We start from the raw sequence: 17,251 nt of genomic DNA, 5'->3' as shown, positions 1-17,251 counted from the left end.
TGAAATACAGCCATTTGAAATACATCCATTTTGGGCAAAGAAATATTTAATTTAGGCCTACACTGGTTCAGGCCCTGTGAGATACCCCCTCTACATACAGGGGTTTGATTCAGGGATTTGAAATACAGCCATTTAAAATACAGCCATTTTGGGCAAAGAAATATTTAATTTAGGCCTACACTGGTTCAGACCATGTGAGATACACCCTCTACATACAGGGGTTCGATTCAGGCATTTGAAATATAGCCATTTGAAATACAGCCATTTTGGGCAAAGAAATATTTAATTCAGGCCTACACTGGTTCAGAGCGTGTGAGATACACCCTCTACATACAGGGGTTTGATTCAGGGATTTGAAATACAGCCATTTGAAATACAGCCATTTTGGGCAAATAAATATTTACTTCAGGCCTACACTGGTTCAGACCGTGTGAGATACCCCCTCTACATACAGGGGTTTGATTCAGGGATTTGAAATACAGTCATTTGAAATACAGCCATTTTGGGCAAAGAAATATTTACTTCAGGCCTACACTGGTTCAGACCGTGTGAGATACCCCCTCTACATACAGGGGTTTGATTCAGGGATTTGAAATACAGCCATTTGAAATACAGCCATTTTGTGCAAAGACATATTTAATTCAGGCCTACACTGGTTCAGACAGTGTGAGATACCCCCTCTACATACAGGGGTTTGATTCAGGGATTTGAAATACAGCCATTTTGTGCAAAGAAATATTTAATTTAGGCCTACACTGGTTCAGGCCCTGTGAGATACCCCCTCTACATACAGGGGTTTGATTCAGGGATTTGAAATACAGCCATTTGAAATACAGCCATTTTGGGAAAAGAAATATTTAATTCAGGCCTACACTGGTTCAGACTGTGTGAGATACACCCTCTACATACAGGGGTTTGATTCAGGCATTTTAAATACAGCCATTTGAAATACATCCATTTTGTGCAAATAAATATTTAATGTAGGCCTACACTGGTTCAGGCCCTATGAGATACCCCCTCTACATACAGGGGTTTAATTCAGGGATTTGCAATACAGCCATTTTGGGCAAATAAATATTTAATTCAGGCCTACACTGGTTCAGACCGTGTGAGATACCCCCTCTACATACAGGGGTTTGATTCAGGGATTTGAAATACAGCCATTTGAAATACAGCCATTTTGTGCAAAGAAATATTTACTTCAGGCCTACACTGGTTCAGACTGTGTGAGATACACCCTATACATACAGGGGTTCGATTCAGGCATTTGAAATACAGCCATTTTGGGCAAAGAAATATTTACTTCAGGCCTACACTGGTTCAGACCGTGTGAGATACACCCTCTAGATACAGGGGTTTGATTCAGGGATTTGACATACAGCCATTTGAAATACATCCATTTGTGCAAAGGAATATTTAATTTAGGCCTACACTGGTTCAGGCCCTGTGAGATACCCCCTCTACATACAGGGGTTTGATTCAGGGATTTGAAATACAGCCATTTGAAATACAGCCATTTTGGGCAAAGAAATATTTAATTCAGGCCTACACTGGTTCAGACCGTGTGAGATACCCCCTCTACATACAGGGGTTTGATTCAGGGATTTGAAATACAGCCATTTGAAATACATCCATTTTGGGCAAAGAAATATTTAATTTAGGCCTACACTGGTTCAGGCCCTGTGAGATACCCCCTCTACATACAGGGGTTTGATTCAGGGATTTGAAATACAGCCATTTAAAATACAGCCATTTTGGGCAAAGAAATATTTAATTTAGGCCTACACTGGTTCAGACCATGTGAGATACACCCTCTACATACAGGGGTTCGATTCAGGCATTTGAAATATAGCCATTTGAAATACAGCCATTTTGGGCAAAGAAATATTTAATTCAGGCCTACACTGGTTCAGAGCGTGTGAGATACACCCTCTACATACAGGGGTTTGATTCAGGGATTTGAAATACAGCCATTTGAAATACAGCCATTTTGGGCAAATAAATATTTACTTCAGGCCTACACTGGTTCAGACCGTGTGAGATACCCCCTCTACATACAGGGGTTTGATTCAGGGATTTGAAATAGAAACATATAGAAACATAGAATGTGTCGGCAGATAAGAACCATTTGGCCCATCTAGTCTGCCCAATATATCTGAATCCTATGAATATTCCCTGGCCCTATCTTATATGAAGGATAGCCTTATGCCTATCCCATGCATGCTTAAACTCCTTCACTGTATTTGCAGCTACCACTTCTGCAGGAAGGCTATTCCATGCATCCACTACTCTCTCAAATACAGCCATTTTGGGCAAAGAAATATTTAATTCAGGCCTACACTGGTTCAGACCGTGTGAGATACACCCTCTACATAAAGGGGTTTGATTCAGAGATTTGAAATACAGCCATTTGAAATACATCCATTTTGTGCAAAGAAATATTTAATTTAGGCCTACACTGGTTCATGCCCTGTAAGATACACCCTCTACATACAGGGGTTTGATTCAGGGATTTGAAATACAGCCATTTGAAATACAGCTATTTTGAGCAAAAAAATCTTTAATTGAGGCCTAGTCTGGCTTAGGCCGTGTGAGATACACCCTTTACATACTGTCGTTCTATTCTACTATTAATTAAACACCCATTTAGGGCAAGATCCTAAATTCGAAAAATATGAGGAGAGCGTCAAATAAGGGACGTGGCCCAGGTCGTGGTGCTGCTGGTGGAGCTCCTGTTGCAGGGAGAGGACGTGGTCGATCTGTGCCAGCTACACGCACAAGTGAAAACCCTTCCTCAGGTGCGAGTAGGCAACAAAACCTGCAGCAGTATTTGGTCGGGCCTAATGCTGCTCTACGAATGGTGAGGCCTGAACAAGTACAGGCGATAGTAGATTGGGTTGCTGACAGTGGATCCAGTTCCTTCACATTGTCTCCCACCCAGTCTCCTGCTGAAAGACCAAAGTTGGCACCTGCAGCCGATGTACATCAGTCTTTCACCTCACCCCCTTGCAAATCAGCAAAGCAGTCTTAGCCCCAAGTCATGCAGCAGTCTCTTCTGCTTTTTGATGACTCTGTTAGCAGGGTTTCCCAGGGCCATCCACCTAGCCCTGCCCCAGAAGTGGAAGAGATTCAGTGCACCGATGCCCAACCACTTATCTTTCAAGATGAGTACATGGGAGGACCATCGCAGCACGTCTCGGATAATGACGAAACACAGGTGCCAACTACTGGGGCTTTCAAAGTGTGCAGACCGACAAGGAAGGCAGGGGTGAAGACTGGGTGGAAGATGATGTGGAGGACGATGAGGTCCTCGACCCCACATGGAATCAAGGTCATGCGAGTGACCTATGTAGTTCGGAGGAAGAGGCGGTGGTCGCACAGAGCCACCAGCACAGCAGAAGAGGGAGCAGGGTGCAAAAGCGGAGCGGCCGTCCTCTAGACAGTACGCCTGCTACTGCCCACCGCAACAAGGGACCGAGCACACCAAAACCAGCTCCAAGGAGTTCCCTGGTGTGGCAGTTCTTCAGACAATGTGCTGATGACAAGACACGAGTGGTTTGCATGCTGTGCAATCAAAGTCTGAAGCGAGACATAAACGTTCTCAACCTGAGCACAACCTGCATGACCAGGCATTTAAGTGCAAAGCACAAGCTGCAGTGGAGTAGACACCTCAAAAACCAAGAAAGGTCTCTGGCTCCTCCTGCTTCCTCTTCTGCTGCAGTCTCGGCCTCTTCATCCACCTCTGGAGTGACAGTGCCACCTGCCACCCCGCAAACAGAGGATCTGCCAGCAACACCAACACCTGGGTCACCAAGCATCTCCACAATGTCCCAAGGAAGCGTTCAGCTCTCCATCTCCCAAACACTGGAGAGGAAGAGGAAGTACCCCCCTACCCACCCGCGATCCCTAGCCCTGAATGCCAGCATTTCTAAATTACTTGCCTTTGAAATGCTGTCATTCAGTCTGGTGGAGACGGATAGTTTTAAAGGCCTTATGGCGGTGGCTGTCCCACAGTACGTCGTGCCCAGCCGCCACTACTTTTCAAGGCGAGCCATCCCTTCCCTGCACAACCAAGTAGGGGACAAAATCAGGTGTGCGCTGCGCAACGCCATTTGTGGCAAGGTGCACCTGACTACGGATACATGGACCAGTAAGCACGGTCAGGGCCGTTATATCTCCATAACAGAACACTGGGTAAATGCTGTGGCGCCTGGGCCTGAGGCGGATAGCAGTTTGGCGCATGTCCTTCCACCACCGAGGATTGCAGGGCGCTTCAGTTTTCCTCCTGTTGCTTCCTCCTCCTACTCTGGTTCCTCATCCTCTACCAGCTCCTCATCCGGTCAGCGTAACACCTTCACCACCAACTTCAGCACAGCCAGGGGTAAATGACAGCAGGCAGTTTTAAAACTTATCTGTTTGGGGGACAAACCCCTCACCGCGCAGGAGCTGTGGACGGGCCTTGAACAACAGACCGATGAGTGGTTTGTGCCAGTCAGCCTCAAGCCCGGCCTGGTGGTGTGCGATAATGGGCGAAATCTCGTAGCAGCTCTGGGACTAGCCGGTTTGACGCACATCCCTTGCCTGGCGCATGTGCTGAATTTGGTGGTGCAGAGATTCCTTAAAAATTACCCCGATATGTCAGAGCTGCTGCATAAAGTGCGGGCCGTCTGTGAGCGCTTTCGGCGTTCTCACCCTGCTGCTGCTCGTAACTTCGGCCTTCCCGCTCACCGCCTCATATGCGACATGCCCACAAGGTGGAACTCCACCTTGCACATGCTGGCCAGACTGTGCGAGCAGCAGCAGGCGATAGTGGAGTTTCAGCTGCAGCACGCACGGGTGCGTCGCTCGGCGGAACGGCACCACTTCACCACCAATGACTGGGCCTCCATGCGAGACCTGTGTTCCTTGTTGTGCTGTTTTGAGTACTCCACCAACATGGCCAGTGCCGATAATGCCGTTCTCAGCGTTACTGACCCACTTCTATGCCTCCTTGAAAAAACGCTCCTGGCGATGATGGAAGAGGATGTGGCACAGGAGGAGGATGAGGAAGAGGGATCATTTCGTAGGGTTTCCGGCCAGTCATTCCCAAGTGGCTCCGAGGGTGGGTTCCTGCACCCACAAAACCAAGGTACACAATTGTCCAGCCAGGGCACAGTTCTGGAGGATGACGAGGTGGAGGATGAGGAGGAGGAGATGGAGGAGGAGGAACCATGTTCACAGCAGGGTGGCACCCAGACCAGCTCATGGCCATCACTGGTGTGTAGATGGGGGGATACAGAGGACACAGACGATACACCTCCCACAGAGGACAGCTTTTCGTTGCCTCTGGGCAGCCTGGCACACATGAGCGATTACATGCTGCAGTGTCTCCGCAACGACCGGCGAGTTGCCCACATTCTAACTTGTGCTGATTACTGGGTGACCACGCTGCTGGATCCCCGTTACAAGGACAACGTACCGTCCTTAATTCCCTCACTGGAGTGTGATCGTAAGATGCGCGAGTACCAGCGCACACTGGTAGACGCGCTGCTGGTGGCATTCCCACCTGACAGCAGGGGCACAGTGGAAGCACAAGGCGAAGGCAGAGGAAGAGGTCGCCAACGCAGCTGGGGCACCGCCAGCACCTCAGAAGGCAGGGTTAGCAAGGCCGAAATGTGGAAAAGCTTTGTCAGCACGCCACAACAACCAGCACCACCAGCTGATATGGAACGTCTTAGCAGGAGGCAGCATTTCACCAACATGGTGGAGCAGTATGTATGCACACGCCTACACGTACTGAATGACGGGTCTGCCCCCTTCAACTTCTGGGTCTCCAAATTGGGCACATGGCCTGAGCTTGCACTTTATGCCTTGGAGGTGCTGGTCTGCCCTGCAGCCAGTGTATTTTCTGAATGTGTGTTTAGCACGGCAGGGGGCGTCATCACAGACAAGCGCAGCCGCCTGTCCACAGCCAATGTGGACAAGCTCACGTTCATTAAAATGAACCAGGCATGGATCCCTCAGGACTTGTCCGTACCTTGTGCAGAATAGACATGTATACTGGCACTAAACAGCCATTGTTATACTGCAGTGCAATTGCTAATTCTTGTATTTTGGATATTTCACTCTTTTAGAGTGTACCCTAATTTAAAAAAATTTAATTAAAACCAAAAACCTGTGTCGGCTACCTCGTCCTTCTCCACCGCCGCTTCCACCTAGACCGCTACGTCCACCGCCTCCTCAAACTCCTACCTCATATAGAACTCCACCTCATAAATCAATTTTTTTTTTTTATTTGTACGTATTTTTTTTTTTCATTTCACTACTTTGTCATTAAAATTTTCTGGTGAAATTAACCAATTTTTGGGTGTATAGTACCACTGCTATACCTAGTATGCCGGTTAAAGAAATAAAATAAATTGTCATTACCATTTTCGGTGAAATTACCAATTTTTGGGTGTATAGTACCACTGCTATACCTAGTAGGCCGGTTAACAAAAAAAATAATTTGTCAGTTACATTTTCTGGTAAAATTCAGCAATTTTTGGTGTGAAGTACCACTGCTATACCTATTAGACCTGTAAAAAAAAAAAATTGCCAGTTACATTTTCTGGTGAAATTCAGCAATTTTTTGGTGTGATGTACTACTGCTTATACCTATTAGACCGGTAAAAGAAAAAAAAAAAAAAATTTGTCAGTTACATTTTCTGGTGAAATTCAGCAATTTTTGGTGTGAAGTACCACTGCTATACCTAGTAGACCAGTAAAGAAAAAAAAAATAAATAAATTGGCAGTTACATTTTCTGGTGAAATTCAGCAATTTTTTGGTGTGATGTACCACTGCTATACCTATTAGACCGGTAAAAAAATAATAATAACATTTGTCAGTTACATTTTATGGTCAAATTAACCAATTTTTGGGTGTAATATACCCCTCCTCTACCTAGTTGACAGCTTAATAAATTTCAATAATTTTTATTTTACATTTTCGGGTGACAATAAACAATTGTTTTCTGTCATAGACCCCTGCTCTACCAAGTAGACAGGTTAATTAATTTCTGTCATTTTTCTGTTACATTCTTGGGTTGACATTATACAATTTTAGACGTGAATAAACCCCTGCTCTGCATAGATGACAGGGATTAAAATTTCTGAAATGCTTCTTTAATTGATGCGCGCCACCTCCTTTGATTCAATGCTTAAACTTAAACAAGTTGTACCACATTTAAGCTTCAATACTTTGTCCCACATTTCCACTATACTCTTTTGGACAACATTGTGCCTCAATAGCTTTTCCCACAATTCCGCTTGACTCTTTTGACCCACATTTGGGCTTCTGTAATTTGTCCCACATTTGCGCCTCAATAGCTTTTCCCACATTTCTGCTCGATCCCAATTATTTTTTATACATTTATCTCCCTTAAATTTGGTCTCTTTTTCTCACGCTCCCTCTTCGGGCTGGAACCCTGATTCCCCGCCACCCGTGATCACCATGGTAGGCGCATAAAAGAACATCGAAAGTTGATAGAGCAGATATCAAATTGGATCGTGAACATCACGGGGACGTGCGACATGGTGGGGCAGTAAGTATGCACACGCCTACACGAACTAACTGACAGGGGTCAGCCCCTGCAACTTCGGGGTCTCCAAATTGGGCACATGGCCTGAGCTTGCCCTTTACGCCTTGGAGGTGCTGGCCTGCCCTGCAGCCAGTGTATTGTCTGAACGCGTGTTTAGCACGACTGGAGGGTTATATTTCCAATGTTTTGGGGTGTACCCAAATAAAAAAATAAAAAATTTAAAACAAAAAGCAGTGTAGGCTACCTCCTCCACCGCCACTTCCACCTACACCGCCACATCCACCGCCTCCTCAACCTCCTACTCCATATGGACCTGGTCCTCCTAGATCAAGATTATTATTTTTTATTTTTACGTATTTTATGTTATTTTAAGTCATTTCCCTATCGATATTTGTTTGCAGAGCACTTGCCATGCTCTTAACCACATTTTGACGACATTTGCAGCCCTCTAGCCCTTTCTATGACATTTTTACAGCCATTTTAGTGCTCAAAAGTTCGGGTCCCCATTGGCTTCAATGGGGTTCGGGGTCAAGTTCGGGTCCCGAACTCGAACTTTTTTCCGAAGTTCGGCCGAACCTGTCGAACCCGAACATCCAGGTGTCCGCTCAACTCTATCCACAAGATTATTGTTGCTTCTTAGGCCTCTTTCACACTTGCGTTGTCCGGATCCGGCGTGTACTCCACTTGCCGGAATTACACTCCGGATCCGGAAAAACGCAAGTGTACTGAAAGCATTTGAAGACGGAACCGTCTTCCAAATGCTTTCAGTGTTACTATGGCACCCAGGACGCTATTAAAGTCCTGGTTGCCATAGTAGGAGCGGGGAGCGGGGGAGCGGTATACTTACAGTCCGTGCGGCTCCCCGGGCGCTCCAGAATGACGTCAGAGCGCCCCATGCGCATGGATGACGTGATCCATGCGATCACGTGATCCATGCGCTTGGGGCGCCCTGACGTCACTCTGGAGCGCCCGGGGAGCCGCACGGACGGTAAGTACACTGCTCCCCCGCTCCCCGCTACACTTACCATGGCTGTCAGGACTTTAGCGTCCCGGCAGCCATGGTAACCACTCTGAAAAAGCTAAATGTCGGCTCCGGCAATGCGCCGAAACGACGTTTAGCTTAAGGCCGGATCCGGATCAATGCCTTCCAATGGGCATTAATTCCGGATCCGGCCTTGCGGCAAGTGTTCCGGATTTTTGGCCGGAGCAAAAAGCGCAGCATGCTGCGGTATTTTCTCCGGCCAACAAACGTTCCGTACCGGAACTGAAGACATCCTGATGCATCCTGAACGGATTACTCTCCATTCAGAATGCATTAGGATAATCCTGATCAGGATTCTTCCGGCATAGAGCCCCGACGACGGAACTCTATGCCGGAAGACAATAACGCAGGTGTGAAAGAGCCCTTACTGTATATAATATATATTTTCATGTACTCAATTTGGATGATTATGGCTTACAGCTTATGAAACCCCAAAGTCCAAATTTTGAGGTACCCTTTGCTCAGGGGATATGGATTAATTAGCTGACTAGAGTGTGACACTTTAAGCCTAGAATATTGAACCTTTTCACAAAATTCTAATTTTAAGCTGCATTAATGCAATTCCTTTTTATTTGCATTACTGAAATAAATGGACTTTTGCACGATATTCAAATTTTTTGAGTTTCACCTGTATATATTCAACCCACTGTGCCACCATCTCACCGAACTCTTGATTAAGACTACTATACAGACGTCTGATATAGGCCTGTCCATTATCTTATCTTACTGTTAAGTGTACCACGATCATGGTGTTTTCATATGAACTTACGCTATGTTTATTTTATGATTTGCTGTAGTTTGATAAAGGCCCTGCGAGGCCGAAACGTCACACCTGTTTTATACAGCCGCATTTTCCAATAAAGACTCACGAGTTTGCATCTACATTGCTGGAGTTTCTATATCTTTCTACGTTTGGGGTGGGAACCCAACTCCTAGCACAAGAAAGCGGAGTGCCACAAAGTTCTTTTCTATATTGTATGCTAATGCTGGCAGTACTGGGGCACTATGGGGGTGAGGGAGCATTATAAATACTATTGAGTTAAAATACATACAAAAATACAGAGGGGGACATTATATAGAGAGGGGTCCATTATATATACATACTAATAATACAGAGGGGCCATTTTATTTTTAGAGAGAGGGGGCCATTATATATACATGCTAATACAGAGGGGGCCATTATATATACATACTAATAATACAGAGGGGGGCATTATATATACATATTAATAATACAGAGGGGGCCATTATATATACATACTAATAATACAGAGGGGGCCATTATATATACATACTAATAATACAGAGGGGCCATCAGGGCCGGACTGGCCTGCCGGGATACCGGGAAATTTCCTGTTAGGCCGGCAGGCCCGAGTGCCGCAAGGCCGCGGCCGGGGTGACAAGTGGGGGTGGCCGGCGGCAGGGCACAGCAGGAGATGAGCGCTTCCATTGTGGAAACGCTCATCTCAATAGTCGTCTGTGCTACAGCAGGGGAGGGAGAGGTGTGTCCCCTCCTGTTCTTTTGATAGGCTGCCAGCACTAGGCCGGCAGCCTATCAGAGGCCAGTGCAGGCGGCGCGATGACGTAATCGCGCCGCCTGAGCCATATAGCAAGGGACACAGGCCGGAAGAGGCCTGCATCGCATCGCTGGAGGTAAGTATAAGTGTTTTTTTTTTATTTTTTTGGGGGGGCTACTGGAACATGATAAGTGGGGGCTACTGGCACATAAGGATGACTACTGGCACATAAGGACAGCTACTGGCACATGATGGGGGGCTACTGGCACATGATAAGAGGGGCTACTGGCACATGATAAGGGGGGCTACTGGCACATGATAAGGGGGGCTACTGGCACATGATAAGGGGGCTACTGGCACATGATATGGGGGCTACTGGCACATGATAAGGGGGCTACTGGCACATGATATGGGGGCTACTGGCACATAAGGGGGCTGCTGGCACATGGGGGGGCTATTGGCGCATGATAAGGGGGCTACTGGCACATAAGGGGGGCTACTGGCATATGATAAGGGGCGGCTACTGGCACATAAGGGGGACTACTGGCACATAATAAGGGGGGTTACTGGCACATAATAAGGGGGGTTACTGGCACATAATAGGGGGGGGGCTACTGGCACATGATAAGGTGGGGCTACTGGCACATGATATGGGGGCTACTGGCACATGATAAGGAGAGCTACTGGCACATGATAAGGGGGCTACTGGCACATGATAAGGGGGCTACTGGCACATGATATGGGGGCTACTGGCACATAAGGGGGGCTGTTGGCACATGGGGGGCTATTGGCACATGATAAGGGGGCTACTGGCACATAAAGGGGCTACTGGCACATAAGGGGGGCTACTGGCACATGATAAGGGGCGGCTACTAGCACATAAGGGGGCTACTGAAACATGATATGGGGGGCTACTGGCACATAAGGACGACTACTGGCACATAAGGACGGCTACTGGCACATGATGGGGGGCTACTGGCACATAAGGGGGGCTATGATAAGGGGAGGCTATTGGCGCATGATAAGGGGGGCTACTGGCACATAAGGGGGGCTGCTAGCACATGGGGGGGCTATTGGCAAATGATAAGGGGGCTACTGGCACATGATAAGGGGCGGCTCCTGGCACATAAGGGGGACTACTGGCACATAATAAGGGGGGCTACTGGCACATGATAGGGGGGCACTCTGGCTACTGGCACATGATATGGGGGGCTCTGGCTGCTGGCACATGATGGTGGGGGGGCTCTTATTACTGGCACATTATTGGGGGGCATCTATGGGGGCACATCTTACTGGTACATGATTGGGGGGCATCTATGGGGGCACATCTTACTGGCACATGATTGGGGGCATCTATTGGGGCACTTATTACTGGCAGATTATTGGGTGGCACTATAGGGGCATCTACTGAGGCTAAAAAGAAGGAGTATTTTATATGGAGGGCTCTGTATAGGGGCATTTTATACTGGGACACATTATGGTGGGTACTATGGGGAATGGGGGGGAGGAGCACTATGGAGTCATCTACGGGGGCACTGAGAAGGGGTATTTTATATTGGCACATTATGGGAACATTAGCTCAACTGGGGGCATTACAAAGGGGTATGTTTTGCACATTATAAGGAGAATTATTACTACTGGGGGGGGGGCATTATGGTGGGCTTTATTACTCCCCCATGGTATGAGCCCCCTAGTAGCAGCACCAGCCTCTCCCTGCTCTGCTATCCCTCTGCCCCTTCTCCAAATCCTTATTATAAAATCTTTCTCATTAGGATAAAACACAACATCAGCTCCACCGAGTCCCCGGCCAAAGTGTGGAGGTGTCCGAGATCCCCAAGGGTCAAGCCAAGTAATTGTAAGTTTTCATGTGAAATATGTTTGTTTGTAGTTGATCTTTATTATCGATTTTACATTGCAGATTTTTTTTTTTTTTTGCAGCATATGGGTGAGATTTTATAAATATTTGTATTACTTGGTCGAAAGGCTCATTGGGGGGAAGGGGGGATTGTAACAGAACTGCCGTAGAATATCTAAAATAGCTGGTCAAGTAAAATGTTGCATGCAACAATCATTAAATAGGTGCCCTAGTGTTTTAAAATTAATGCTTTCTCCAATTATAAACAAGTAAATAATGACGCAATGCTGTGGGGCTGGTATGCAACTTTTTCCAGGGCTGGTTTTTATCCCCAGTCCGGCCCTGGGGGCCATTATATATACATACTAATAATACAGAGGGTGACATTATATATACATACTAATAATACTGAGGGAACATTATATATATAGAGAGAGAGGGGGCCATTATATATGCATGCTAATCATACAGAGGGGGCCATTATATATACATACTAAATACAGATGGGGCCATTATATATACATACTAATAATACAGAGGGGGGCATTATATATAGATACTAATAATACAGAGGGGGCATTATATTTACATGCAAATAATACACAGGGGTCCATTATACAGGGTGGGCCATTTATATGGATACAGCTTAATAAAATGGGAATGGTTGGTGATATTAACTTCCTGTTTGTGGCACATTAGTATATGAGAGGGGGGAAACTTTTCAAGATGGGTGGTGACCATGGCGGCCATTTTGAATCCAACTTTTGTTTTTTCAATAGGAAGAGGGTCATGTGACACATCAAACCTATTGGGAATTTCACAAGAAAAACAATGGTGTGCTTGGTTTTAACGTAACTTTATTCTTTCATGAGTTATTTACAAGTTTCTGACCACTTATAAAATGTGTTCAATGTGCTGCCCATTGTGTTGGATTGTCAATGCAACCCTCTTCTCCCACTCTTCACACGCTGATAGCAACACCGCAGGAGAAATGCTAGCACAGGCTTCCAGTATCCGTAGTTTCAGGTGCTGCACATCTCGTATCTTCACAGCATAGACAATTGCCTTCAGATGACCCCAAAGATAAAAGTCTAAGGGGGTCAGATCGGGAGACCTTGGGGGCCATTCAACTGGCCCACGACGACCAATCCACTTTCCAGGAAACTGTTCATCTAGGAATGCTCGGACCTGACACCCATAATGTGGTGGTGCACCATCTTGCTGGAAAAACTCAGGGAACGTGCCAGCTTCAGTGCATAAAGAGGGAAACACATCATCATGTAGCAATTTCACATATCCAGTGGCCTTGAGGTTTCCATTGATGAAGAATGGCCCCACTATCTTTGTATCCCATATACCACACCATACCATCAATTTTTTTGTTCCAACAGTCTTGGAGGGATCTATCCAATGTGGGTTAGTGTCAGACCAATAGCAGTGGTTTTGTTTGTTAACTTCACCATTCACATAAAAGTTTGCCTCATCACTGAACAAAATCTTCTGCGTAAACTGAGGGTCCTGTTCCAATTTTTGTTTCGCCCATTCTGCAAATTCAGTGCACCCTGCAAATTCAGTGCGCCGATCTGGGTCATCCTCGTTGAAATGCTGCAGTAGCTGGAGTTTGTAAGGGTGCCATTTGTGAGTAGCTAATATCCGCCAAAGGGATGTTCGACTAATGCCACTCTCCAGTGACATGCGGCGAGTGCTACGCTGTGGGCTCTTGCTGAATGAAGCTAGGACAGCCACTGATGTTTCTTCATTAGAGACAGATTTCATGCGTCCACATTTTGGCAAATCCAACACTGAACCAGTTTCACGAAACTTAGCAAGCAGTTTGCTAACTGTAGCATAGGAGATGGGTGGTCTCGTAGGGTGTCTTGCATTGAAATCTGCTGCAATGACCCGGTTACTGCGTTCACCAGACATCAACACAATTTCCATCCGCTCCTCACGTGTTAACCTCGGCGTCATGTCAATGGCTGTAAACAAAGAGAAACTTGTAAATAACTCATGAAAGAATAAAGTTAAGTTAAAACCAAGCACACCATTGTTTTTCTTGTGAAATTCCCAATAAGTTTGATGTGTCACATGACCCTCTTCCTATTGAAAAAACTAAAGTTGGATTCAAAATGGCCGACTTCAAAATGGCCGCCATGGTCACCACCCATCTTGAAAAGTTTCCCCCTCACATATACTAATGTGCCACAAACAGGAAGTTAATATCACCAACCATTCCCATTTTATTAAGGTGTATCCATATAAATGGGCCACCCTGTATATATATAGAGAGAGGGAGCCATTATATATACATGCTAATAATACAGACAGCGCCATTATACATATATATAGAGAGAGAAGGCCACCATAATACATACTATTAATAATACAAAGCGGGCATGATATATACTATCCATACTGAAGTTAAAGAAGGTATCAAGGTAGGCTTATTTCCGAATAGAGACGTTGAGAAAAGAGTGTGAATGTAAGAGGTTTTTGGTGCCGTATTCTGTATATTTCAAAGTGATTTAAATAATGTCCATCCAAATATCTCTTTCACTGGAGGGTTCGGAGGGGCGGATTGAGAATTTGTCCCACACAGTTGCAGCCTATGCCCAGACTTCAGTTCACACTGTGTGTGTTCTAAATTCTAGGGGCTCCCACCCATCTACTACAATATCTGTACTTATCGCTGTGTTATCTATGGTGCTACACAGGACTGCAGGTGATATGAACTACATTATCTGTACTCAGAGAATTATCACTGTGTTATCTGTGGTGTTACATATGCCATGTACTACATTATTTGTAAAAATAAAATAAAAAGGGGGGCACGTCCACAGGTTGGGGAGGGGAGACGCGATACATGACTTGTCGGACTGGGCTGCTTAGAGCCCACCAGTAAAATTTATTTCGGGGGCCCTCCATATGGATATATTCAAATGTTTCTTGCCCACACAGCAGCAGACAGCAGCAAGACACTACAAGATGATTGATTATGGGGTCCCTTAAATAATCTACACTGCTTATCTACAGGTAGTAAAATAAGTCTACTGTGTTATGTGCTACTTGTGCAGGGGTGGTAGACTAGGGGCCCACCTTGCTCAGGGGCCCACCGGGGAATTCACCTGTACCCCTGTGGGCCAGTCCATGCCTGCTGGCAACCCACGCAATGTCACTGTGCTTACCAAATAATCATTATTCTTTACAATAAATTTTTGGTGGAGATAAGTCACCAACGGTGGTGTAAACAAGACTCTTGGCCCTAAAGAGGGCCAAACCCCTTTAAAGAGGTTGTCCGGGTTTAGAGCTGAACCTGGACATATCCCCATCTTCCCCCACTCAGCCCCTCTGACATGAGCATCAGAGCAGTTCATGCTCCGATGCTCTCCCTTTCCCTGCGCTGAATTGTGCAGGGCAAGGACTTTTTCTGGAGATCCAGTGACATACTGACAACCTTCACTCCCCTTAGCTTCACATATATTGGGGGACATTTAACAACCTATTTATGCCACATGGGGAATCAAGACTGGCGTACAATACACTGGTCTTCATAAATGTCCCCTTTTGTTCTTGTTTGCTGAAACTTACCGGAGTACTTCACATTCCATAAAATAACTAAGAATGTCTTTCTGCATTTCAGAGTGAAATTTGTGGTGGTAAAAGGCTCTGTTGTAGTTAACTCAACAAAGTGGTCAGGGGAAATCCCCCTAGTACAAGGTACAACTATTCATAGCGTCTTCATTTTAACTCTCACCCTATTACTAACTGCATACTAATTTGATTCTAAAACATTCTGGTTAATAAAAACTGGCTTAAAGATGTTATCTACTTTAAACAACAAATTTTCATTCTATTAAACGGGTATTCCCATCTTAGACAATGGGGGCATATCGCTAGAATATGCCCCCATTGTCTGATAGGTGCGGGTCCCACCGCTGGGACCCGCACCTATATCGAGAATGGAGCGGGGAGCGCTGTGGCTGGAGGACCGCAGATTTCCCGGGGTCCGTCTAGCACCCGCACCTATAAGACAATGGGGGCATATCCTAGCGATTTGCCCCCATTGTCTGAGATGAGAAAAACCCCTTTAGAGGAGTTTTTCACTCTTTAGATCCTGGTGTCCCATCATCCAGCAAGGTCATCATCAGTAGGGATCCAATACCCGGCAGGCTCACCAATCAGTTTAGATAGGAACGCAGATGCAGTACGCTGGCATGGCCACTACACATTGGACTGAACCTTCTGCTTCCAGCTCCATTAACTCTTTTGTTTCTGGTGCTGGCAGCTGATGAAAAACAGCTGATTGTTGGGGGTGCTGGGTGTCAGACCCCCACCGATCTGATATTGATCATTTCACCAGAGGATAAGTTATCAATACCTAAAGTGGGCCAAACCCCTTTAAAGAGGTTGTCCGGGTTTAGAGCTGAACCTGGACATATCCCCATCTTCCCCCACTCAGCCCCTCTGACATGAGCATCAGAGCAGTTCATGCTCCGATGCGCTCCCTTTCCCTGCGCTGAATTGTGCAGGGCAAGGACTTTTTCTGGAGATCCAGTGACATACTGGGCTCTTCCGCCGTCACCGGCACTAATGGGAGGGGTTTAGCTCTGCCCTAGCCTGTAAAACTTCTCAGCAGTCATCTCATTATCATAGAAGATACATATGTTCATCCAGCTCTTGGGGGGAAAAAAAGGATAATCCACGTGGGTAGCTTCTAAAACACATATGAAGTTACACTTTTCTTTAGAATGTTCAAGTGTTTTTTAATGCTGCTTTATTAATGTTTGGAGTATCTTTTTATCCCATGAGCTGGATAAACTAGATATCTGTTCAGGGTGGGATCTATGCACTGGAAGACAGGATCACTGAACAGTAGGTGAGTTGGTATTACCCATTTGACTGATTTTCTCTCATTATCATCAAAGGCAGGATTGCAATGAAAGGTAACAACTCCATTATAAAGGTGGAGGCAGATAACACAGGTGATGGTCACAGCAACCCTCATCCCCATCTCTGCAAAATGACCTATGCACAGGTCACAGAGCATGCCAAGAGCACTCTCCTATAGAAGGCAATGAGTCATTTCCAGACTACAGGTTCCTATGGTTCATGTAGCTGCTGAATGCTGTTAACAGCAGTTAAAAAAGATGACTGCTCATAATCATGTACTAAAACATACAAATCCACAATCAGAGAATAAAATCAAATGGAAAAAAAGAATATTTTTCAGTATCTAGTTTAAAGGGCTTGTCTGGTTTCAAGATAAATCCATACAACT

General features: G+C 45.8%; 1 protein-coding gene across 1 annotated transcript in view; it reads left to right on the top strand.

Moving 5' to 3' along the window:
* LOC120993430 (uroplakin-3b-like) overlaps window positions 1-17,251 on the top strand; it is an 82,440-nt gene that overhangs the window by 53,555 nt on the left and 11,634 nt on the right. The window contains exon 4 of the mRNA XM_040421939.1: window positions 15,614-15,690. Within this exon, the coding sequence (XP_040277873.1) occupies window positions 15,614-15,690 (77 nt within the window). The remainder of the gene's footprint in view (window positions 1-15,613; window positions 15,691-17,251) is intronic.

The sequence above is a fragment of the Bufo bufo genome, chromosome 3, assembly GCF_905171765.1.
Source record: "Bufo bufo chromosome 3, aBufBuf1.1, whole genome shotgun sequence".
NCBI classification, from domain to species: domain Eukaryota; kingdom Metazoa; phylum Chordata; class Amphibia; order Anura; family Bufonidae; genus Bufo; species Bufo bufo.
The sequence above is the reverse complement of the archived record's forward strand: the minus strand, read 5'-3'. Positions and strand labels throughout refer to the sequence as shown.